Here is a 24928-nt window from a genome sequence, read left to right on the forward strand (position 1 = left end):
CGCCACGCCGGGAAAAAACTACCGGCCTTCGCCGTCCCGCTGCAAACTCCCCCCAACAAAGGTGCCCGAAATGCAACGTGTAATTGGCCGTGGATGAAAACATCCTTTGGCAAATAAATACCAACCTTTTCCATGGTCTGCCCCTGGCTTTTGTTAATCGTCATTGCAAAGGCAGGCCTGACTGGAAACTGGCGACGGCATAGAGTGAAAGGCATGCGCTCAGTGTCCGAGGGGGTCATGCTCAAGTGAGGGATGAAAACCTTTTACCCTTTCTTGGGCCCAGTAGCAACCTCTGCTTGAATGACTTTGTCCACGAGCTTCACAACAATAAGCCGTGTCCCATTTGCAAGCCCGTTGCTCAAATTGCGCAGCAATATGATGGGGCAGCCCTCTTGCAGCTACAATTTGTGTGGGGGCACTCCAGAAAAGTTCAGTGAGTTTAGAAACTCAGTAGGGTACAGCCCTGTCTGCTCACCATCAACAATGGAATCAGCGCTAAGGTACACCTTGCGCTGGGCGGGTGTCCCATCCGCATTTTTGAAGTCAAAGTTCTGGTTGACAGTAGCATTGATAGCATCAACGTCCAAATTGAGTGGAGCCAGTATGGCGCGCTGGATCAAAAACTCTAATTGGGCTGCAGGATCGGCAGGCATCTCGCCGTACACATCAGCAATCAAATTTTTGACAGTGGTGCCATTGCACAACAACTCAGGGGGCAGCCTGATACTGTCCTCGCCAGCATCGCTGACGTTGGGCTCCGCACCATCACCCACTCGTTTCAAATAGTCTGCCCACTCTTGTTGGCGTTTGGCGTTGGCAGCAGCGTCGGGCCCCCCTGCCGCCAGCAAGCGCTGCACGCGCATGTTTGTGTGCAACTCCTGCTTCCGCACATGCGGCCAGATCTGTTCGGACTTGTTGAGCGTGCCCGCCACAACATCTGCACGTCTGCCCTTGGGAATGACGGGAAGGATCTGCCGAAAGTCACCGCCCATGACGAAGACCTGACCTCCAAATGGCACATACTTTAAGCGTGGCTGCTGCATGGCCATGATGTCGCGCAGGGTGCGGTCCACCGCCTCAAAAACATGCCTGTGCATCATAGGCGCCTCATCCCATACAATAGTTTTGGAGGCCCTGATCAAGTGATCAAGATGCTGTCACACAGCCACACACCACGATGCACATGCGGTCAAGTGTTCCGCTGGGAACACAGCAGGCGAAACGGCTCCCCACCATCGCCAGCCCAAAAAACAGCCGACTGTTACTTCCAGTAAAAAAATCCGTTGCATGTCATGAGAAGAAATATCGTTCATCTAACGAGGGACATGTACAAAGGGCAGGCATGCGTCAAGACGACGAAGCCCACTGTCTTGAATTGGGGCGTGGAGCTCAGAATGGAGTTGCAGCGTGCACTGCCGAGTAGCGAGGCCGCGAACATCCGAGTGAGCTGCAGCCCATGACCACGGGCCAGACGCGCGTGCTGATTGCGGGAGGGTCCTCGCGTTGGGATGTGCGACCGCGGTCGAAGGCGATTCCAGGCGCGATAGGTGTATGTGCATGTGGGGTGCACTGCGCGCTGAGCGAATTCCGCCACGGAGGAGGCGGCGGGTCTATCTGCAGCTGCTTTGTCAGCAGCAGGTTGGTTTCCCCGCCCGGTCAACCCAGGTCAATGCTACAGCCTTGCTTGGGTTGACAGGGTGCGGCTGCAACCGGCTGCAAAGCACACATGCGTGTGTATGCAGAGTTCACCAGCGGCGCTGGCAGCCGCCGGCGCCAAGCCGCTTGAGCAAGCATAAACAGGGTTGCAGCAACATCGACGACGGCGATAAAGTAGGTTTGAGCGGGAGCGCGGCGCCCCAAGAAGCTGTACAAAAATCCAGGCGGGCTCGCAAGGCCGCAACATTGGGGAAACCGCCGGCGCGTCGCCAGCATCGTTAGCGGGGCACAAACGAGTGGCAAACACCAAAAACGTGGTGTGCTTGCGCATAAAGAGGCGGTCGGTGGCAACCGGCAGCACGCGCTTGCCGGGCGGCCGTCCTTGCGTCCTTGGGGCAAGCAGGGAGGGGCATGAAATATCTGTACAGGTGCAGTGGAGGCGCGACCGCCCTGCGGCCGCTGTCATCAGGGGCGCAAGGGGCTGCTTGCGCGCTCGTCGACCACGCAGCCGCCGCCCCAGGGCTTGCGAGCGGGGCCCATAGTCACACACGGATGCAAGGTTATGCCTGAAGGAATGCACGCTGGGCGCGTGGCAGGCGCGGGGCGGCGCGGCCTGCGACGACGCGGTTGAGGCATGCGTGGAGTACCAATAGCCGCTGCGACGCGGGCACGCCGGCTCGGCCGCCGCTGTGTGCAGGGGCTTTCCAGGCCCGCGCTCACAGCCAGGCGGACATGGCGCAGCCAGAGTTGCCCACGGCCAGCGGCCCGCCGGCCATGAACAGCCGCGTGCCGGAGGCGTCCCACGAGTGGGTGTACACCGTTTCCCGCACCTCCCAGCCCCTGCGGGCGCACGCGCATACGCGACAGGTCAGGACAGGAGGATGGCGGGGGGAAGGTGTGAAGGCGGGGCAGGGGGCCGGAGCACGAGGGGGCAAGGGCTGTCCTTTAGCTGCTTGTCAGCAAAATGGTGCGAGCACACACCCCTGCCCTGGATAATCCAAGCGGCCCTGCAATTGCAACTTGGCATCCCATCCGCACTGGGCTCCTCACGAAGTGTTGCTGCTGGTGCTGGCAATGAGAGGCAGCTGCAGGTGCCCCAGCTCCAGCGGCTGATGGCCGCGCTCGGCGTCAAACGGGTCGTCCTGGGGTTTCAGGGGGGTGGAGGGGCCACGGGCACATGCGCGGGTTTGGGGGTGGGGGCGCCGGAGGAGGCGAGAGGCTGCTGAGCTCACTTCCGCGTGCAGCGAGTCGGCGCGCTCCGGCGGCCAGCGCAGGAGCGGCCGCACCCTGCGAGAACCCCGGAGGCGCTCCACCGGCGGCCGCGCTGGCGGCCGGCCCGCCACGCCTCCCGTGCTCCCTGCCCCCTCTGAAGTGCAAGATGGCACTAAGACGCACGCGCGTGGGTGTGCACACCCATGCATGCATGCACAAACAAACACCGACACACACACACACACACACGTATTACGCACACACCACACACACACACACACACGTGTTACGCACACACACATGTGTTACGCACACACACACGTACGCACACACACCTACGCGCACGCCCAGCCACACACACACTCAAGGACGCGCGCGTGCAAGCGACTCCAAGGCCCACCCCTGGTGTCAGGTCCCTCAGCCGTGGCCCCTTGGCGCGCCGCAGGTACCGCAGGTCGAAGAACGCCACGCCCGCGTCCCCCGTCCCCGCAGAAAGCACGTGCCCCGCCAGCTGCAGCGACCGCACGCCGTTGTCCGTCAGCGGGATGGTGCCCGCGGCGGCGCAGCGCTGCCGGAGGTCCAGCAGGTGGATGTGGAAGCGCGAGCCCGCGGCGACGAGGCGGTCCTGCACTGCCAGGCACGCGAGCTCGCGCGCGCCCTCGAGCACCACCTGCGAGGGCGGGAAAGCGGGGAGGGCGGCAGGGGCAGGGAGGGGGGGCAAGCCGCTGAGGGCGTGCTCCGGGGCCACGCGGGGCGTGCAGGGGGTTATGACAAGGGGGAAGTGCTAGGCGAGAGGAAACAGGCTGGATGCAGGATGGAAAGCTGGACCAGGCGTCCACGCAAGGGCGGGGCCGAGGCTGGGCGTCGCGGTCCGCTGCAGCCGCACAACTGGTTGCACGGAGGGTGCCGTGCCGCCCCCGTCGCGGCCGCCGGCGCGCTGCTCGCCTTTCTGCACAGCCTCAGGCTGGTGTCCCAAGCCCCGACGGTGCCGTCCACCCCAAGGGACACGATCCGCCCGTCCGGCACCCAGCACTTGATGTCCCGCTGCTTCGCGAGCTGCGGGCGCAAGCGGAGGGCAACGCAGGGGGGGGCGCAAGTGGGCGCAGCGTCGTCGTCGCCAGACTGTGTCGTGCGGCAGACCGACTTGCCTGCATGCATGCTCCTGCTGATGCAGGAGAGGCTCGCCCGGCGGAGAAGCGGGCGGCGCGGGGCTCCTGAGCCTGTGGAGCCCGGCCTTGCGCACCGTGCGCTTGTTCTCCAGCACGGACGCCAGCGGGGCCGTCGACTCAGCGGCGTACCCGCCGTCCTCGGGTTCCACCACCGCCCAGAGCTTGATGGTGCCGTCGCGAGAGCCTGGGGGAGGACGGCGGGGGCGCGGCGCGCCGGCGGCGGGCCCCAGAGCAGGGCGCAGGCAAGGCTGGCGCGAGGGCTATTGCAAGGTGGGAAGGGGCGTGCAACAAACGAATGACCGCAATGCATCCAGTAACACCACGCTGCTTCTGCTGCTGCTGCTGCTGCTGCTGCTGCCGCTGCTGCTGCCGCTGCCGCTGCCGCTGCCGCTGCCGCTGCCGCTGCTGCTGCCGCTGCTGCCGCCGCTACTGCTGCCGCCGCCGCTGCCGCCGCTGACGCTGCTGCCACTGCTGCTGCGAGAAGTCGAGCGCAAACGCAAATAGGACATGAAGCCAACACACCTGAGACAAAATGGGACTCCGTCACCCATGCAAGCCCAAAGATCCAGTCCGCATGCCCCTGGGCAAACGCATGTTTGAACAAAGAACATGAACCACTATGCGACATGCGACTGCAACCACGTCGTCCACAACGACAGCCAGCCGCTGCCCCTCAACTCACCAACGAAAGCGGCCCGCGCGCCGTTCCACTGCTGCGCCACCCCCGCCAGCAAACCCCTCTCCCGCTGCCGCCTCAGCCTCACCGAGAACGTCTGCACCGGCGTCAGCGTGTCCCGCCGCAGCACGACCGCGTCCTCCGCCGCGCGCCCGCCGGTCACCACGTACCGCCCGTCTGGGCTCACGTCCATCGCGTGCATGCCGCAGTGGCCGTCGGGGTTGTACATGAGCTCGGGCGCCTGCCGCACCGCGGGCTTCGGCGGCAGCGCGACGCGGCGGTGGCGGCGCGTGACGACATCGACGAGCAGCAGGCTGTTGCACTTGGTGCCCACCAGGACGCTGTCGGGGGATATCCATGCCTGCGTGCCACGCGTCGAGCGGCGCGCGGCGTGGGAGCGAGCGTGCCAGGCGGCGCAGCGGCTCCAGACTCTTGCAAAAGGCGCGTGCCGGCGGCGCGGGGTTGCAGCGCACCGAGAGGATGCCGCAGTGGCGAGCAGCACCCTCCCTGCCCCAACAAGCCCGTTCATGCGTGGCGCGGCGTTCGCATGGGCCCTGATGCAGGCCGCAAAAGCTCATGGAGACCTACAGCACTGCTCCTGCAGACAACTGGTTGTCTGGGCCGGGACTCACCGAGCAGAACGCCTTGTCAACGTCCCTTGCCGCGTCAAACGTCGTCGGCGTCAGCAGCCAAGGCTGCACGATCCGATAGGTAGAGCTCAGCCGTTCCTCCTCCCTCCTGTAAACAATGTGTTTGGCGACTCTCACATCGCGCCCTAGGCCCTAAAGGCGAGCAGGGCAGCAAGTGATGAGTGCCCGCGCGCGTCCCAGCTCGCCTGTACGATCGAGCTCCCGCCTCTCTGGCAAACAGCGCGTGGCTGACACTAAACAACGATCCATTCCCGTTGCCGTGAAGCGCGGGTGTGAGCTCGTAGCCCAGTGCGTCCAGCTTGCTGAAGTCCTGTGTGCTCGCGCCCATGCCCACGACTGCCGGGCGCGGGAGCAATAACTTAGTTATCCTCCCATCCAAAGGCCTGATGCTGCGTGCCTCGTCACCGGCTTCGATCTCAAGCTGCTGATGCAGGCCGAAAGGGTGCGTCGCATGCTCCGCTCTATCTGCTTCTGCTGAGGGAAGGGGAGGCATTGAATGGGGGGAGTGCGTTGTGCTGCGAGTCCTATGCCGTAGTCCGTGACCTCAATAGCTCGGAATGCTTTCGGCTCCTCATCAGCAGGGAGCCGAGTGTGTGTAACGTCGGAGGCACATGTGGTCAATTAGCCACATGATGGTGCATCTCGGGCCTTCCAGTATGTTGTAGACAAGGAGAGGATTTGTGCCAGCAGGGGCGCTTTCCCTAGCCGCCTGAGCCAGCTGCTGCTCGTTGCCACGTCCAAGACACTGGCCCGGTGGGGGATGAGGGGCCCTACGGAAATGTGAGGCCCGGCAAGTTGTTTCTTCGTCAGCTCAGAAATTTCACACATTTGAAGCACTTCGCCTTTCGTACATGTTGTAAACACGCAAGGCCAACACCTGCTGCTGGGTGGAAGTTGTACTCGCCCAGTCTCCTCTGCCCCGCCCCTTTTGCCCCTCTGGATTCACGTACCGGTCAACACCGGCCCTTAGGGCATGTTACAGCCAAGGTGGGGGCGCGGGCCAGACAACATCATGCATGCGTTGATGTGCCACACGTCTTGCAGTGGCACACAAAAAAAATGGCTTGCCATACCGGTAACCTCAAAAACATCGACTGTACAGATGCCGCTCCCACCAGCTCCTCGCACGGACAAGGAGCTCGACGATCAATCTCAAGCCATGCCAAGCACGACTCGAGCCCGAATAAAACATGGCGGCCGCAGGCCCTGGAGCACATGCCGGCGTCACTGCTTGGGAAGCTTCAAGAGGTTGTCTGTGATGCTGCCCGTGCCAGCAGAAGAAGCTGCCCCGCCCGCACCTGCTGCACCCGCGCCACCAGCCCCAGCGCCGCTCGCACCCCCCCGCCGCGGTGTGACGGCAGCCGAAGGCGTCGCCGCGCCGTGCCTCGGCTGCGGCGTCGAACCCCTCGGCCCCAGCTGCGGCGTCGCAACGCCGGCTCGAGGCGCGCCGCCGGGCGTGCCGCTGTAGCTGGCCCGCAGGCGCTGCTGCAGGGCGGCGTCCGACAAGAGGCCAGTGCTGCTGCCGCCACCTCTAACGCCAGCGCTGGGCGTGCCCGCTGCCAATCGCCCCTTGCCCAGCTGCGTGGCCAGCCGCTGCCCCGCAGACGACAACGGCGCCCCCGCCGCGCGCCGCAGCGAGTCCAGCACCGGCGTCGCCGACCCGCCCGCGGGCCCGCCCGCCGCGCGGCGCCGGAACGCGGCAGCCTTCTTCTTTTCAAACACCTCCTTCGCCGCGGCCTCGCGGCGGCGGACCTGCGGCAAGCGGAACTGCGGGCCCTCGCCGCCGCCGGGGTCGACCCCCAGTGCCGCCCAGTCCTCCTCGGGGTTCTCCACCAGCCGCAGCGGCGTCGCCGCGACGTCCCCCCACGTGACGAGCGGCGACGCGCCCGCGCCCGGCGCGATGGTCGGCGTCCTCAAGTATGCGCGCGCGCCGGCCGCGCCACGCTGCGCGGGCGCCGCGCGGCCCCCGGCGAGCGCCTCGGCGGGGTCGCCGCGCGCCTCGGGCGCGGCCGCGCCGGGGAACCCGTCGCCGTCGTCGTCGCTGCCGCTCGCGCCCGCCGCGAGGCCCGCCGCCGCCAGCTGCGCCTGCTGCTCCTCCTCCGTCTCCGCGGCCACGCGCGTCGCCGCGTAGCGGACGCCCTTCGGGGGCCCTGCCACCATCGCGGCCCGCTCCTTAGCGCTGTACTCGAGCACCGCCTGCTGGCTCGCGTCATAGTACAGCCGGTTCTTCGGCGTAAATTTCCAGAGCACCAGGCTGCTGGGCGCCTGGCCGCTGGTGCCGTACTCGTCGGTGGGCGACGGGCCCTCAAGCAGCAGCGGCGCGTCCTTGCCCTCTAGGTGGTGCGCCACCTTGGCGCGCTTGCGCGCGTTGCTGGCTTCAAGCAGGACCTCGAAGCTGGCGTTGTCCTCGCCTGTGTAGCTGCTGAGAAACTGGTCGAGCGTCATCTTCGGCGCGCGGGCGTCGCAGCGCCAGTCGGCGGACGGGCGAGCGGCGTCATAGCAGGGGTGCGCAGGGAGGTGCCTGGGGTGCCCGTAAAGCCGCCGCCTGCGCCATGCGCGGGCGTCTCCCCGGGGAGCGGGGTCTTGAGGCCCGCGCGGCGGCGCGCAATGTTGACTTGTGCCCGCCGGATGACAGCGGGGTCGCCTGCCAGACAAGAGCGGGGTGATTAGGTTTCAAATTATGCGCAGGCGAGCCTCAGCTGGCGTGCAGCGACGGGACGCAGGAACCAGCATGAGCAGCAGCGACCACAGCAAAGCAGCGGCACGAGCAGCAGCGACAGCAGCGGGTCCGCAAACGCTTTGACGCATCGTCTGCCCGTCGCGCTGGTGAAGAATATCATTAATTTTCATCCACGCACCACTCTTAAGGGCCTCCGCCCACTCCAACGCAGACTGGAGCTTGGGGATGCTGGGGAAGAAGTCCCGCTCAATAATCGCCTCCACCAGCTCCGTGTATCGGTCCTCTTCTAATATGCGCTTATGAGACGTCACGGCCTTGGGAGGGCGAGACGCGGGAGGGGCCATGGGGCCCGCTCCGGACGCCATCCCAGGTGCAGAAGAGAAGGGAGAACTGTGCGTGGAAGGACGTGTGGCGGTGAGGTAGAGAGATACTATAATTTGGTTTGAACGACGCGTGGCCTTCACAAGTTTTGCTCCTTGCAGAAGCGACCGTGTGACGACCCGCCATTCACCGCGTGGCAGCAGCTTCCGGGGCTCGCTCAGGGCTGTGCAGGCATCCCTGCCGCCCAGACGCACCGTCTTGTGCAGACTCAAACTTGCGAGTGCTGAACGCATTTCCTCTCTTTTGGCCTTGAAGCTCTCGAAGCCAGTGAATGCAAGACCGCCGCTCCCAGGCGGGGTGGGGGGGGCAGCAGGATGACCCTGCCGAACAGAACAAGGCTTCATGTTACTGACAAGTCTGCTTCCATGAGATCTCATGAGAGTTGTATTTTCTTGGGACCATCGTGGGGGTCTCAGAACGGTGCAGCTCTCCCTGTAGCAAGCAAAAACTGCCTAAAGAGGCATTACAGCTATGATTGGTTCAAACCGATGTGCGCTGCTGATGTCCCTGGTTGCATGTGACGCGCAAAACGCGGAGCAACGCACACGCACACATCGTGTGAGAGGGTGAGGTGCAGAAATTGATGCATTCAGCACGACAATTGCTGACTCAAGGCACAAACAAAGGAGATGCCAGATTGACAATGTGCAGGAGACGTGCCCAGCACTTGCACGCCCAATGCAGGAGCCCTCAACTCGTGGCGCCAGGTTATTTCGACAAAGCCCTGGGATACAGTATCAAAAACTCCACAGTCGCAGCAATAATCCCTGCGTCGGTCAAAACACTGCAAGACTCCAGTTCAATATGATGTGTATGATTGACATATTGCAATCAACCCTCTTCCTACCAAGTTCGCCTCATCCGCCACCTGCAGCAACTGTTGGTGCAGATTGTGACAACCTGCAGCAACACTAAGGCTTTGCCTGCGCGGCGGCCTGTTGCTGGGCTGCTTGCTGAGCAGCAGTTGCAGCCGCGGCGGCGGCGGCGTCAGCAGCTGCCTTCTGGGCCGCTGCTTGTTGCGCAGCTGCCTGTTGGCGGGCAGCCTCGGCAGCCGCAGCGTCAGCAGCTGCCTTCTGGGCCGCTGCTTGTTGCGCGGCCGCCTGCTGGCGGGCAGCCTCGGCAGCCGCAGCATCAGCAGCTGCCTGCTGGGCCGCTGCTTGTTGCGCAGCTGCCTGCTGGCGGGCAGCCTCGGCAGCCGCCGCGTCGGCAGCTGCCTTCTGAGCCGCTGCTTGTTGCGCAGCCGCCTGCTGGCGGGCGGCCTCGGCTGCCGCAGCATCGGCAGCTGCCTTCTGAGCCGCTGCTTGTTGCGCAGCCGCCTGCTGGCGAGCAGCCTCGGCAGCTGCCGCATCGGCAGCTGCCGTCTGAGCCGCTGCTTGTTGCGCAGCCGCCTGCTGGCGGGCGGCCTCGGCTGCCGCAGCATCAGCGGCTGCCTTCTGGGCCGCTGCTTGTTGCTCAGCTGCGGCCTGCTGCTGGGCAGCCTGCTTTGCTGCCTCTGCGGCCGCCGCATCTGCAGCTGCCTTCGCAGTTGCAGCCTGGGCTGCGGCTGCCTGTTCTGCAGCCGCTCGATCTGCAGCAGCTTTATCAGCTGCAGCCTTGTCCGCAGCTGCCTTGTCCGCAGCCGCCTGCTGCTCAGCCGCTTGCTGCTCAGTCGCTTGCTTCGCAGCCGCGGCAGCAGCCGCATCTGCTGCAGCCTTGTCGGCAGCTGCCTTATCTGCAGTCGCCTTATCCGCAGCTGCCTTGTTGGCAGCCGCCAGTGCAACAGCTGCCTGCTGCTCAGCAGCTTGCTTGGCAGCCCCGGCAGCAGCTGCATCTGCGGCCGCCTTGTCTGCGGCGGCCTTGTCACCCGCTGCCTTGTTAGCAAGAGCTTGCTGCTCAGCCACTTGTGCCGCAGCCTGGGCGGCATCCGCAGCACTTTTGTCAGCCGCGGCTTTGACGGCAGCCTGCTGCGCGGCAGCCGCAGCAGACACGGCCGAATCAGCAGCCTGCTGGCCCTGCTGGGGAGGCTGCTGCGCGGCGGGAGCCTGCGAGGCTGGCGGGGCGGCTGTAGGCGAGGGCGAAGAGGCTGGGGGAGTAGCAGCCGCAACAACTGGCTGCGGCGTGATGGTTGCCGAGGGCTGCGACGCCACAGAAGTCGGCGACAAAGCGCTCGCAGGTGTTGAGGCCACGGCCGGGGCCACAAGTGGAGCACTGCCAACAGTTTGCTGTGCTTGTTCTGGGGCGACGCTTACGCCCGCAGGCGTCGGCTGCACCTGAGCGGGGCTGACAGGAGGCGCTTGCTGCTGCGACGTGGGGGTCGCAGCCGCGGCGCCCTGAGGAGGCAGCGGCGACGCCACTGGCGACGGCGCGACGCTCGTGGACTGTGGCGGCTGCCCAGCTGCTGCTGGCTGCTCTGCCTGCCCGCCAGCTGCCTGCTGCACGCTCGTGGTGTTGGCGGGTGCTGCCGAGCCGGTGTTGATGACAATTGGCGCCGGGTTTGCTGCAGGGGCCTGGTTGGCTGCTGGCTGCACAGGAGGCAGGGGTACCCCTGCTGGCGCAGACACGATCACTGGTGCAGACACATCCTGGGGCTGCACGGATGCTGCCACAGGCAAAAATGTCGTATTCGTGGCACCCGCTTGCCTCTGCTCTGCCTGCTGCGTCGGCTGTGGCGCCGGCTGCGCTGTAGGCGGCGCTGTCGGCTCTGGCGTCGTCTGAGCCGAAGGCTGCTGAGGCGCCACTTGCAGAGCTGACGAGAGCGACTGCGGCGATGCCTCTGGAGGCGGCGACGAGGCTGGCGGGCCAGACAGCCGGATTGGGGTCTGGCTAGGTTCTGGTGACACAACCGGCTCCGCAGTGAAGTTGACAGCGGCGGGCAATAGGGTGGCTTGGGCGGGCGGCGGCGTTGTGATAGAGTTGTCCTGCGGCTGAGGCTGTGGCGTTGGTTCCAGCGCAGTGCTGTTTGGCTGCTGCGCCGGCGGCTGCAGGGGCACGACCTCAGTGCCATTGTCCTGCGTGCGAGCGATTCCATACAGTAGCGCCGCCATTGGGTCCCTGGTGGTGGCGCCAGCTGGGACAGTGCTGTTGCTGCCTGCGACGGCCGATGATGCCGCTGAGCTGTTGCCTGCTGCGTCTACGGGTGTGGGCACACTGGTATTGTTCGACTGCAGCTGCGGCTGCGGCTGCGTAGTGGTGCCGTTCCCCGCGCCGGTCTCTGTTGGCACCGGATTGCTTGCGTTGCCAACCCCTGGGCTGTCAGGTGGTGGCTGCACGGGCAGCGTGTCTGTTCCATTGCTGTAGCCGGGGCTTGCTGGCAGCGGCACGGCCGTGCTGTTGGATGCGGTTGAGTTCTGCTGGCTCGTGACGTTGTCAGCCCCAGTACCAGGCAACTGCTGGCCGCCCGTAGCGTTTTCATATGTAAAGTTTCCATCTGAAGGGAGAGGGATAGGGGGCTGCCCACTCGTGTAACCGCCGCTGTTGCCGCCGTTGTTGGCCCCATCGTAAACCCCTCCATAATCGCTGCCGTATCCATAGTCGCTGCCCCCGCTGTACGCACCACCGGTGTCGCCGTAATCACTGTAATCACCGCCGCTGCTCGTGTAACCGCTGCTGGTGCCGCCACTGTAGTCACTGCCTGCGACAGTTCCGGTCCCTACGGGGTAGCTGCCTGCCGGGATGCTGCCAACACCGGGGGTGGCGCCGCTGCTGGTCACGACGCCGGGCTGGCTTCCAAACCCTGGTGGTCTGCGGCGTGGTGCGAAGGTGCCGTTGCCAAAGAAGCCCCTGAAAACAGAGCCGTTGGCGCACTGGATTTCCCAGTGGCCGCCTGCGAATTGTCGCTGGCCCCGAGTTCCGTTGACACGCCTCCTTGCGCGACCCAGCCAGGCGCCACCTGGGAGACCCACCGCCCCGTTGCCACCGCTGCCGCCCTGCTGTGGCGGCGGCAGGGGCAGGGGCGAACCTGCTTGCAGCATGCGGCGACTGAGCCGGCGGTTCGGGGCTGTGTCAGCAGGGGTGCCTTGCGGGGGTGGTGACAAGCTGTCTTGTAGGCTGATGCTTGGAGCCGCGCCTGGCGTGGTCGCTTGGCCACCTAGTGTCGCGCCCTGCGCGCCATCACCACCCCGGCTGCCTTGCAGATCGCGTTGCTGCTGGTCGCCACGGAAAAAGCCCCGGGCGCGGGGGGCGCTGTTCTGCTCATCGCCACCGCCGCGGAAGGAGGAGCCCGCCGTCCTGTTGTACGCGCCGAAAAAGGGTCTTGCGGTGCGGTTTGAGGTGCCATTGCCAGGCACCCACACGCGCCTGCAGTCGCCGCTGAGGTTGAATCCCTCATTGTAGATGCTGGTGTTGAATCGTGAAAAGCCGCTGTCAACAACGCCGAGCAGTGGCTCCAACGACGCCGTGCCGTTGCTGCCAGTCGTGGTGTTGCTGGTGGGCTGGGCGGCCCCAAACGTGGCGCCCACTGCGTTGCAGAAGAGGAGGCAACAGCGTAAGCCGCTTAGCCAGACGAATCTTCTCTGCAGACATGCACATCAAAGGCCCGGGTCGCAGGTGCGGGCGGGTGCATCTTCTTTGCAGCTGAAGCATGAATCAGAATGCGTGAAGCGGGTGGATGGACCCGCCATGCCCACCTGCCAGCAACAGCAGCTTCACGGCGACCATTCGGGCTAAACAGCCCATTGGAGCCGCTTGCGACCGTCTTGGGGGCTTGCTAACCCGACGCGGTGTGACCGGTGGGAAAAAGATTTCGTCAGCGTGTTGGTTTGTGCGGCACGGGTCGTGGGCGTGCCAATTAATGCGCGGATGCGGTAGATGAGGTGTCATAACATTTCGAGCTCGGGTCTACATCGGGGAAGAGGACCTGGGCCGTGCCGTGAACAGGGCTGCGGTAGGGGCGGCTTCGCTGCTGCAGACAGCTACCGGTGACGATACGTCAGCTTCTCCTGGTCCTGGCGAACGTAAGCTGCAGCATGACCCTATTGCAATGACTGCAATGAGGCTGCATAACCAGTCGGTAATGCATCTGAGCCGACAGCACGGGCTGGGGGCGGAGTTGTGCGCGTGCACCGGTCGGTTGCCTGGAACTTCGCGGTTGCTCCTCAGTGTGCGCGGGGGCTGGGAACGGCAATATCGCCAAACATGGTCATGGGAGTACACATGAAGACCGTGCCCAGCCATAAAGTTTGGGGTTGTTTTGGTGTGCAAGAGCTCGGAAGGTTGTACAGTAGCGAGCAAGCGAAAGAAGGGCGATCACAGATGTGGCCATCCCCTGGAGGAATGAGCCCCTGCACGGTGATCAGACCTATTACACCTCACACACATGCTTGAAAAAACATACGCACATACACTTGAAAATGCCCTAAGGGTAGATGCAAGGCAGTTCCAGCGGCCTCACATTGTGTGCGATCTGCGTGCTGGGCATGCTGCGTGGTCCTCCAAGCAGCTGAGAGTCCCCACATGATCTGCCCGACGTCTCTGGAGGCCAATATATCATGGAGCTACATACCCACCTATTTGCTATCATGCTCTGTCCCACATCAAAATGAAGATGACCATTCAACGGTCATTTCAAATTCGCAGCAATGGTATCGGAGGGGATTGCTGCCGGAGAACGGGAGGCGCATACCTGTCACGAATTCGCTCAAGTCTAGCATCAATTGTTCAGACTGCGCCCGAGATCACCGTTTAGTACCCCGCAACAACGCGAGTGTGTCAGGAATGGCTAGACCAATGACAATGGTCTGAGGCCTCCTCATCGCTCCTCGGTGAAGGGGCGGTGCTCGGCGCCTAGCGCAGCGCCGGCAGCAGAGCAGAGCGGCCGTGCCGCACTCGGACTCGGCAGCAGTCGCCATGGCGCAGCCGCTTGTCCAGATTGCGGGCTATCAGGTCTCATTCCCCTACAAGCCCTATGGCACGCAGTTGGGATTCATGAATCAGTTCCTGCGCGCCGTGGATCAGCAGGGCAACGCTCTACTGGAGGCGCCAACTGGCAGCGGCAAGACGGCATGCCTGCTAGCGAGCGCGCTAGCGTGGCAGAAGCGCCACCTGGAGGCGGCCGCGGCTGTCAAGGCGCGCAACATGGTCAGATCCATTGCGCGCGGCGGCAGGAAGGGCAAGCCAGCCACCGCAGATGGCGGCGGTGAAGGCGCCGAAGCAGCAACCTCTGCAGAGCCGTGCGCCTACGCGGCTTCAGAAGACGGGGGCAAGGGCACCAGCGGCGGCGTCAAGCAGCAGGAGCAGGAGGGCGGCGAGAAGGTAACGCTGGACGGTGTGTCAGATGAGGTGGAGGAGGCCGAGGACGACGAGGACGTGCCGCGGGTCCCAAAGATCTACTATGCGACTCGGACCCACTCCCAGATAGCACAGGTGCGTGGCGTGGCCGCCGCCACATCTGCGGTGATGACAGACCAACGTCTGTGCATGCTGCAACCTTGAATTTGTCATGCTGCAGCATGGGGCAGCTATCCTGCCTATAGCAAGCTGCACATGTGAGGCGGATTTCAGTTGGCGTTGATTTTGGCTTTACCCGGCCCCACACCATTGACATGCCCGGCAAAGGTCATCCGAGAACTCAAGCGCATGAGCCTGACACCCCGCATGGCCGTCCTGGTGGGTAGGGCCAAGCTCTGTCTCGGGAACTGGTGGCCCCTGCATGTGGACGACTTGCATGCGGCTGCGGCAGCCACACTGCCATGCGGCAGACGTATTGGACACCTCGAGTCGTGCACTCCCGTGCCCCTCCCTGACCCTGGCGTCGCATGTCGGTGACACCACTACCGGCGCGCGCCCGTGCAGGGCTCCCGCCCGCACTACTGCATCAACAACGCGGTGCTGCGCTCAGGCAATGTGGACGCGAGCTGCGACGAACTCATGAAGGACCGTGGCTGCCGCTTCGCTAAGAAGGGTGCCGGCATCACGCACGCAGAGGCACGGGTGCGCGAGAACTCGTGGATGCGTAGCAAGGTGTTCGTGCTGCGTGCGTGCATGCGTTTGAGGGCTTGCATGCCTGCCCGCCCTCAGTTGCTGCCTTTCCTTCCTCAGCAGCCTTTCTCAGCCCCGCTTTACCCTGTCAAAACCAATGCAGTGACCGCACTCTGCTCCCAAACTCACAATTGTGCAAAACTCACACATATGTGCAAGCACACGCACATAACTACACGCATGCGCGCGCGCACACACACACACACACACACACACACACACTCACGTTTCAAAAACGCGGCCGTGACTGCGCACTCACGGCCCCAGGTGCATGATGTCGAGGATCTGGCCAAGGTGGGCCGGCGGCACGGCGCATGCCCATACTACGCCTCGCGCCACCTGGCGACCACTGCAGACCTCGTGTTCTGCCCCTACAGGTGTGCGTGGCGGCCGCACCTGCATGCGCAGCATGCAAAGCGTGCATGCCACGGACCCCGCGAGCAAGCCCAGCAGCTGCAGCCCTGAGAGGCTAGTCCGGGCAGCCGCAGCTATGGGGCTGCCTGCAAGGTGCATGGCGCCGTTGAGGACTGGTGCTCGCTTCTCCACCTTCCCTCCAGCTACCTGCTGGACCCCGTCATCCGGCGTGCGACGGGGGTTGACCCCGAAGGCGCAGTGCTAATCTTCGACGAGGCCCACAATATTGAGGACATCGCGCGGTGTGTTGCAGGGAGGGGGCACGGCATGCAGGAGGCTTTCACAAGGAGGGAGCGTTGGGGTTTTGTGGCCCGATCGGGCACGCGAGGCTCTTGCCCGCTCGAGCGCTATCAGCGCGATTTCTCGCCTGGCTGTTCCGCGCCTCCAGGGACGCGGGCAGCGCGGAGATTGACCTGGACACCCTCAAGCTCTCCTGGCTGGGCCTGGAGCGCGCCGCGACGCACGGCAACGCGCCGGACATCTACCGGCCGCTGGCGGACGCGACCATGGCGCTCATCCAGCGGCTCCGCGCTCTGGCGGGCGACGCGGGGCCGGGCGTGTGGCGCGCGGCCGGGTTTGAGACGCAGGAGCGCGTGTGGGCGGGGAGGGAGGTGAGCGGGTGCAGTGGGGATTGGGATGGCAGGGCCTGGGCTGGGGGTGCGTGTTGGCAGGCGGCTGGCGGTCCTGCCGTACGGCCTTGTTGCGTGGATGCAGCACATGGTCGTTGAGCAGTCGTGTCATCCGGCATGGCCTCATGCATCAGCATCGTCGCCCTTTGCATCATGCGTCGTATGCTGCAGCTGCTGGACGAGCTGGAGGCTGCCGGGCTGGGGCCTAATGACATCCCACATCTACAGGTGCGTCACTGTCCTTGCACGGGCAGTGGCCTTCACAGCACAGGCATCGCACTGACCAGCCCTGGCGATGCGGAACCATGCCCTGGCTGCCTTTGATTATGGCAGCAACTTGCTAGATGTACATTCCATCACCACACACGAGTGCACACACTCACACACACCCATACATGCACGCACACCAGGCTCTGTACGACCAAGCCCGGCAGGCGGAGGAGAAGGCGGCGTTCAACACAGGTGAGGCCTGCAGGGATACCAGGGGAGATCAGCGTGCCGGTCATCCAGTGGCAGCCCACAAGAGGCTGGTTTGTCCCACCCTCTCAGCCGGATGTGCCCAGATTCATACTGCATAGACTCAAGATTGTTTGCAAGCCGTTTCAACATCAGCTCACCCTCGAGTCTTCACACCTCTTGTGAAATCGCCCCCGCAGAGGGCGAGGCCGCATTGGAGGAGGTGCCCAAGGAGCTGGACAGCGCCCGCGCTGGCGGCCTCGCGCTGGCCACGCTGAGCCGCCTGCTGACCGTGCTGAGCCTGGTGTATGCCGGCGGCCCCGGCGGCGGCGACGCGGTCAGGGACTACCGTTTCGCGGTGCAACGGGAGGTGCGGCATCGAGGAGACAAGGGCGGCGGCGGCAGGTGCGAGGGCTCAGGGGCGACGCGTGGTGCAGCGCAAGGGGCCCTGTGCAGGACAGTCAAGATTGTCCACCGCTCTGTAGTTTACTTGAGCTTGCTTGTGCATCGCGGTGCTGCTTGAGGATTGTCCGCGGTCTGCGTGATGACAAGCATTGAAGGTCTGAATGCAAACTCGCATTCGCACCCATCTTCCCCGCAGGCGGGGCAGCAAGCGCTTCGCGCCCAACGCGGCGGACGCGCAGGCGGCCGAGGGGGCGTCCGCGGGCGAGGACAGCTGGAGCATGGTGGTCTGCCTGTGGCTGCTTAACCCTGCCGTCGTGTTTGGGCAGCTCAGCGGCAAGGTGCGCGCACACGGGGCCCGAGCTCCCGCCTGGGCCACGCCGCCATCACAACAACGAGGGCGTCCCTGCAGCTTTCCTGCGCTGGCTGCAACTTAGTTGGGATTTTAAGCCTTTGAGCCAGCAGGCGGCTTTGTGCAACGCCACGCCCGCCCTCTTCGGACCCCTCTGCTCAAGGCCTGGAGCATCGTCCTGGCGAGCGGCACCCTGGCCCCCCTGGACTCATTCGCTGGGGAGCTGCGGCTGCCGTTCCACGTGCAGCTGGAGGCGCCCCACGTGGTGGACATGCGGCGGCAGGTGAGCGGCCCGCAGGCCACGCAGGCTGGGCATGGCACGGAATTGGGTAGAAGTCAATATGACGATGGGTGTGCCGCCGCAGTCTGCCGGAAGGGGGCGGCAGGGTGGTTGGCAACCACGATTGTGAGGAGCTGCGCCGTAGCGTTAGCCTTGAAGGAGCACGCCCCGTGGCACGCTCAGACCGCTCCCTCTCGCGCCCCATCCAGGTGTGGGCGGGCGTGCTGCCGCAGGGGCCTGACGGCCGCATGCTGACCGGGACTTATAAGGAGGTCGACACGGTGCGCGCGGCAGTGCCGGGTCTGGCAACGTGCGCACGTGCGCTCGTGTCGGAAACCACTGCAAAAGGTGGCGGGTCACGGCGCGACGTTCATGCACGTTGCTCTCGTGCTCTCATGGCCGCGAAATTGCGGCCCCCATTCAGCACCGCGCGGTCCCTCCTCGAACCACCATTCAAAGTACTTGAGTACATAGTGCTGTCCGATCGAACACTCCACGAACTGTGCACCCCCAATCCTGCCCCCAGCTGGACTTCCAGGACAGCGTGGGCGCGGCGATGCTGGCGGTATGCAAGACGGTGCCCGGCGGCGTGCTGATGTTTGTGCCCAGCTACGCCCTCATGGACAAGCTCACACGGCGCTGGCAAGTGAGTGCTAGTGGGAGCTGTGGCGGTAAAGCACGAGGCGGGGCTGCCGACGGCCGCTTCTGTGTGTGGCAAGGGCACGAACTTCAGCAGGTGGCCGGCCTGGCGGGCGGCCCTGCTGTTCAGCGAAGCCTCATATTCGCACGCGGACGCCAGGCAACCGGGCTGTGGAAGCAGCTCGAGGGGGAGAAGCACGTGTGCAGCGAGCCGCGCGGCGCGGGCGACGCGTTTGACAAGGTCATCGCGGGCTACTACAAGGCCATCAAGCAGGGCAAGGGGGGCCTGTTCCTGGCGGTCTGCAGGGGCAAGGTGCGGGCCTGAGATTGATCCTTCGAGAGGGTTGGGATGAAGGATGCAGGGTGCAGGGCCTGTGGAGCAGGGGCCTGGGGTCCAACGGATTTTACCCACAGCTCAACTCGTCACTGTGCAAGCACTTTTGCGCCAAACGCACACGCGTGTGCAGGCGGTTGCACGGTCTTGAAACCCAAATGCATCCCACCCATGATATTTGCATCAGCCCGCCCGCCGGCGCTCACAACCCCTCTTCCCCCAAAGGCGTCCGAGGGCATTGACTTTGCGGACGACAACGCGAGGGCCGTGGTGGTGCTGTCCATACCCTTCCCAAACCTCAAGGACACAAAGTGAGGCCGGCTGGCAGGTTTTCAGGGTTCGTGAGTCAAGGTTCTGGGTCATGGACGCCCGGACAAGCTGGGGAGTCGCTAACAACGAAAATAAAATCAAATGCCTGGCTGGTGTTGGGCCCTGCCGCGGTAAAGGCTCAAAGCCCGACGTGCCAACAATGTGAGCCAAGCTCCCCGGCTCAAAATCACCGCTGCGATGCGTCTCTGCCGCCGCCGGCCCCGCCCCTCTGAGCCCCTGCCCTGTCCCCCTACCCCCAACCCACACCTGGCTTTGCACCAGGGTGGGCCTCAAGAAGGAATACAACAACGCCGCCCAAGGCCCCGCGGCACGCGCCCACCAGCAGCAGCAGCAGCGCGGCGGCGGCGGCGGCGAGGGCGGCGCGGCGCCGCGGCTGCTGTCAGGGGAGCAGTGGTATAGCCAGCAGGCGTTCAGGGCGCTCAACCAGGTGTGCGCCGCAGCAGCGCAGGCGACCCCGCCCTTCTTGCATGACTCCTTCTGGTGCCTGATATCTTGCAGGCAAGCCTGCCGTTTGCGGCCGTTGAGCAGCCCACCAGCGCAATGGTCTTCGAGGGCCTCCTCCTTTGATCACCAACAGAGACCGCCCCGCCCCTTTGCTGTTCCCCTGCCTCCCGCCCCATGCGCGCCAGGCCATCGGGCGCTGCATCCGCCACCGCTTCGACTACGGCGCCATCATCCTGCTGGACGAGCGCTTCCGCACCCCACGCAACCAGGCGTCCCTCTCAAAGTGGGTCCGCGGCGCCATTGCCGCGCACCCCACGTTTGACGCCGCCATGTCCTCCCTCGGCGCCTTCTTCTCGCGGCTCGCGGCGGACCCGCCGGGGCCGACGGGAGATGAGCTCAAGGCGGCTGCAGCGGCCGCCGCTGCCGCGGACGGCGGGAAAGGCGGGGGCGCCGCGGCGGGGCAGGTGCCGCTCGAGGCGGCCGACGCGGCGCGGCGCAAGGCCGCCGACGCGGCTGGGGGGTCGGCGGCGGGGGGCAAGCAGCTGCGGTATTCGGAGATGACGGCGAGCCGCGGTAAAGGGCCCGCCAGTCGCCCCTTGCCGCCGCCACAGCCAAAGGTGGCGCAGATGCAGCAGCCGCAGCAGGTGCCCGTACACCACCAGCAGCAGGGCCGGCAGCAGCGGCCACCCATTGAAATCAAGTACGAGCGGGAGGGGGTCGAGGAGGGTGCGCCGTCGGTGGTCCAGCCACTGCAGCAGCAGCCGCAGCAGCTCCAGCAGCCTGTACCATCACTGCACCAGCACAAGCAGCAGGCGGAAGGCACCCTCAAGCCCTCAAAGCTGCAGGAGGCAAACCAGGTGCCGGCAGAGGGCAGCCGCGCATCTCCACCCAGCGGCGGCGGCAGCGGCGGCGGCAGCGGCAGCGGAAGTGAGCCATCACAGGCCTTCATGTGCGCCCAGGCGCCGCCCTCCCAGGCAGCAGGGGGCCCGCTGGCGCTGCCGCAGCAGCAGTCCTTGCTGCCGCCGCCCTCGGCGAGGCCGCTCAACGCGTGGCGGGGCATGGCCGCGGGCGGCGGCATGAGCCTGCCGCTGTCGAGCTTTGGGCCAGGGGCGCGGGCCGACAACGGCGACCAGCCGCGCCCCAACCTGCCGCAGGCCCAGCATGCGGCGAAGGGCAAGCAGCAGCAGAGTGCAGGCGGGGCCGGAGGGGTTCAGACCTCCATTGGGCAGTTCTTCGGGAAGGCTGCGGCGCAGGCGCCTGGGCCGATCCTGCAGCAGCAGCAGCACCAGCAGCAGCAGCAGCAGATGTTCAGCAGCGCGCCGCACCTGCAGCAACCCTCGGGCGCGCAGCAGGGCCCTCCGCAGCACTGCCACCAGCAGCAGGAGCAGCAGCAGCAGCGCTTTTGGGGCGGGCCGCAGCAGCGCACATTGCAGGGCCGGATCTCACCCGAGGCCCCCTGTGTGCCCCGTGGTCCCGGCAGCGCCACCCACGAGAAGTTTGTGCCGCCCTCTATGCACCAGTGGCAGCTCGTGCAGCCGCTGGACCACAGAGCCGCGCCGCCAGGCTCGCTGCCGCTTTTCAACGGCATTGGCCAGCAGCAGCAGCAGCAGCAGCAGCAACAGCAGCAGCAGGGGGGCCCTAGCGTGATGCACGGACACTTGCTTCCCAGTGCCATCAGCCATCAGCGGCACCAGGGCAGTGCAGCCGCAACACCAAGCCCGCCGCCTGCTCTAGTGGCCGGCCGTCAGTCATGGCAGCAGCAGCAGGGTGGCTTTGGTTCCGCGCAAAGCTCACCGCCACTGGCAGGAATGCAGATGCAAATACAGCAGCAGCATCGGCAGCAGCAGGAATTTCGTCCCAGCAACAATCTGACGCAGCAAGGCGCACAGCAGCGGCGGCTGCCCCAATCCATGCGCCAGGGCCCAATGGGCTTCCCGCCTGTGCAGCCGCAGAGCAGCGTGGGTGCCGCAACAAGCCCGTCGTCCGTGGTAGGCAATGGCCAGCAGCAGCAGCAGCAGCAGCAGCAGCAGCAGCAGCAGCAGCAGCAGCAGCAGGCCGGCTCGATGCCAGTAGCAAGTCCACAGCCTGCAGTCCAGCAGGAGCACCAGGGGGGTGGCGGACCGACCCCCAGCCCTCCGCGAACCGTTGTCTGCGGCCAGCAGCATTGGCAGCAGCAGCAGCAGCAGCAGCAGCAGCAGCAGCAAAACTTCTCGGCTGGTCGCACCCCGCCCCAAACGGCAGCCGCATTTGGTGCGGGCATCCTGCCAGCAAATGCACACACCCCACCTAGCGCCGGCGCCATGCCGCCCGCATGCGGCACAGCCGTGCAGGCGCCGGCGACAGTGACTGCACTCGCGCCTGCCGCCGCTCATCAAAGGGCTCCGCACTGGCCCGAGCCCTCTCCCCAGGCGGCATTTGCGCAGCTGTCAGATCTAGGGGTCAGCCAGCAGCTGCTGGGAGGCTGGGTGGCGTCTGACCTGGCGAGTGCGCAGGCATACCTGCAGGCTGCGCGGGGCGGCGACAGCGTCGGCGGCGGTGCAAGCTGCTATCAGGTGCGGGGCCTATGGGCGCTGGCGCATCAACATGTGGTATTGCATAGCCCTTGCGCTGTGCAACCTGCTTGGCTGGCGATCACACTTGCGCGTTCTCTGACAGCAGGCATCGCAGTCTTGGACTGAAGTATGCATTATCCGGTGATGTGTTGATCTGCAGGAGGCAGGGGCGGGCCTGCTGGAGGCGTTCGGCTATGCAGAAGAGGTTGCGATCGCGTCCGGCGGTGCCCTGGCGCGCTTCTGGGCGGACTGGGCCTGCCGCCCGCCACAGGGCTTGCTGCTGGCGGCAGCAGCCGCTGGGCAGCTGCCGCCGGGAGCACCCGTGCCCCAGGGCCCGTGGCTGCGGCTGGCGGCGGGATGGCCGCTGCAGCTGAGCGTGCCGTGCCTGCAGGTCGCGTATCGGGCGGTGCTGGCAGAGGGGCCGGCGGCGGCACAAGGGGCAGCAGGGCTGCCGCCCCAGCAGCATGCATGGCCGCCACAGCAGCAGCAGCAGCAGCAGCAGTATTGGCCGCAGGGAGCCCCGCACCAGGGGCGTTTGCCACCTGGGGCGGCTCCGCAGGGGGCTGGGCCGAGCCACGGCGTGCCACCACAGGCATGGCCAGCGCAGCAGCAGCAGCAGCAGCAGCAGCAGCAGCATCGCATGCCCTGCCAACCCATCCACTCCAACAGCCTGCCGCGGGCCCAACCGCCGCCGGTCACCAAGCCGCCAATTCAGCGACAGTGGGAGGGCGGTGGTGGGCCTGTTGGCGGCGGGGGCGCTGCAGACAGCGTGCTCGGGGAGCTGTCGCAGAGCGTCAGCCGGCCGAAGCGGGTCCTTGCGGGCGCCAACGCCAAGGAGAGGACGCAGCGCAGCCAGGGCAGCGGTGCAGCCAGTATGGCAGCAGTGGCGGGGGGCGCCCAGCAGCAGCAGAGGGGCATGAAGCGAGCGAAGCGGCAGGAGGGCGCCAGGCCGGCGCGCGGCGTCAACGGGGGCGCATCGGTGGTGGCCGCGGCGGCGGACGACTCCGACGACGACTTTGCGTGATGGCGGCGGCCAGGGTGTTCAGCCCTGCCACGGGCAGCTGCATTGACCAGCTACCACGTGGTGGCAGGCCGCTTGCGCAACTCTTGTTTAGATTGCTGTGGCACCTTTGTGGCACGTGTGGTGAAATCCTGTGCAGCCAGTACCTCAAACAACTCACAACTGCATTTACCCTGTACATCACAACTAACTTGAGGCACAGCCAATAAGTGTGGTCACATGTTGTAATAACAGGACCTAAGATAACATGCGTCGGCCGGCCTGCCTTGATGACGTCAGCAGGCCGGGTTGACCACAAACAAAGCGGGGCCGCCGTGGCAAGACGGCCCGTGCTTGCAGCAACAAAACAAGGCGGGTTTGCAGGACATGCACAGAGTGTTGAGCCATGTCTCAACTCTAACACCCTTGCACATGCGCTGGCCATGCGGGCAGCATGGCTCCCATTTACCCGCTGCCACAGCACGCTAAGCAGCCACGATGCTGGTAGCTGGCTCGGTCGCGCACCGCCAGCCCCAGCCGACGGTGCAGGCTGCTGACTGCGCAGACTCGATCAGAAAACTGCGCAGCCCAAAACTATCAAATCATGGCTTTTTGAGCAGGAAGGCGTCCGCTTTTGAGCCGCAGACATGTGTGGCCGCGGCAGGTCCGGGCGGGGGGGGGCGCTCACGACACGTAGAGCGACGCGGCGAAGACGACGTCCCTCTTGATGGCTGCGCTGGCGTCCTGCATCTTCTGGAACAGCGCCGTGTCCCCCATCACGCGCGCCGCATCCATGACCTTGGGGAAATTTGAGGGGGAGGGTAAGCAAGGTGGTGAGGCGGGGGTTGCGGGGACGGGATGGGATTGCATTGGGGAGCGATTGTGGGGGAGGGATGCATGAGCAGATTGATGTGTGACGCCGGTAGGGCCGTGTCAGTGAGGCGCGTGGACCAAAAGCAGCCGAGCCTTGCGGAGCGTTGGCTACGCTACATCACAGCCAAAGCAACGCGCAGCAAGGCTCGGCTCACGGCTGCCAAGGCTGCTGGAGCGCGCCCCCAACAGGACCCCCTCCCCCCTAAGCACATGTGTGCAACCACTGCTGCCCCCAGGGTGCGGCCCCGCGGCCCTCCGGCCCCTCGTCCCCGCCTCACCTCCCTGCAGCACTGGTCGAGGCGCACGACCGCGCGCACTATGGAGCCCTCCATCACGTCGGTCAGCCCCGTGATGACGCTGAAGGGCGTGCCGCGCGCCCACTCATACACCACCTGGGGTGGGGGGGAGGAGAACGGATGGCGATGGGGGCGATCAGCTTTGGGGCGGGGGCGGACGGATTAGGACGTGCGCGTGCATGCGCGCGCGCGCGCGCGCGTGTGTGTGTGTGTGTGTGTGTGTGTGTGTGTGTGTTTGTGTGTGTGTGTGTGTGTGTGTGTGTGTGCACGCGCGCGCTTCTCAAGGACGCCGTGGCGCCTGGTGAGCCGGGGGCCCTGCTGGTGGCGGGGCGGGTCCATCGTCGACCAGCACGGCCCGCGGCACAAGCGGCTGCCACAACCCAGCCACTCCTATCTTGACTCGTCCTGGCAACACCTGCCCCTGCCCCAAAACGATACCGCCAAGCAGCAGCGATCGAGGCACTCGTCAAACCCAGCCCGCGCCGCCCGCCTGCCCTGTCACAAGGAACAGGCGGGACTGGCCGGGACGTCGGCCCCTGGGCCCACCCC

At 65.4% G+C, this 24928-nt stretch overlaps 4 protein-coding genes across 4 annotated transcripts; 1 reads left to right on the forward strand and 3 right to left on the reverse strand.

Annotated features, from left to right (window-relative positions):
* Positions 1-2372: 2372 nt before the first annotated feature.
* Positions 2373-7808, reverse strand: MNEG_3588 (WD repeat-containing protein 40A; the record flags this gene model as incomplete). Its single annotated transcript, XM_014047932.1, has 10 exons — positions 2373-2496; positions 2707-2798; positions 2889-3020; positions 3269-3538; positions 3853-3924; positions 4112-4221; positions 4560-4617; positions 4802-5074; positions 5346-5408; positions 6795-7808. The coding sequence occupies 10 exons, from the start codon at positions 7806-7808 to the stop codon at positions 2373-2375; spliced, it is 2208 nt and encodes a 735-aa protein (XP_013903386.1).
* A 1527-nt stretch (positions 7809-9335) lies between these two features.
* Positions 9336-13059, reverse strand: MNEG_3589 (hypothetical protein; the record flags this gene model as incomplete). Its single annotated transcript, XM_014047933.1, has 2 exons — positions 9336-12859; positions 13029-13059. The coding sequence occupies 2 exons, from the start codon at positions 13057-13059 to the stop codon at positions 9336-9338; spliced, it is 3555 nt and encodes a 1184-aa protein (XP_013903387.1).
* Positions 13060-14247: 1188 nt separating this feature from the next.
* MNEG_3590 (Fanconi anemia group J protein) lies at positions 14248-23234 on the forward strand (the record flags this gene model as incomplete). Its single annotated transcript, XM_014047934.1, has 18 exons — positions 14248-14763; positions 14956-15006; positions 15193-15330; positions 15646-15755; positions 15936-16034; positions 16181-16403; positions 16593-16649; positions 16832-16883; positions 17078-17282; positions 17479-17620; positions 17795-17914; positions 18121-18192; positions 18438-18557; positions 18711-18863; positions 19110-19195; positions 19476-19641; positions 19844-21301; positions 22803-23234. 18 exons carry the CDS (start codon positions 14248-14250, stop codon positions 23232-23234), a joined length of 4200 nt encoding a protein of 1399 aa, XP_013903388.1.
* Positions 23235-23894: 660 nt separating this feature from the next.
* On the reverse strand, positions 23895-24415 carry MNEG_3591 (antiviral helicase SKI2; the record flags this gene model as incomplete). The annotated part of the gene is made up of 2 exons (XM_014047935.1): positions 23895-24008; positions 24362-24415. 2 exons carry the CDS (start codon positions 24413-24415, stop codon positions 23895-23897), a joined length of 168 nt encoding a protein of 55 aa, XP_013903389.1.
* Between the last annotated feature and the right edge of the window lie 513 nt (positions 24416-24928).

This window comes from Monoraphidium neglectum, assembly GCF_000611645.1.
Source record: "Monoraphidium neglectum strain SAG 48.87 unplaced genomic scaffold scaffold00457, whole genome shotgun sequence".
Classification (NCBI taxonomy): domain Eukaryota; kingdom Viridiplantae; phylum Chlorophyta; class Chlorophyceae; order Sphaeropleales; family Selenastraceae; genus Monoraphidium; species Monoraphidium neglectum.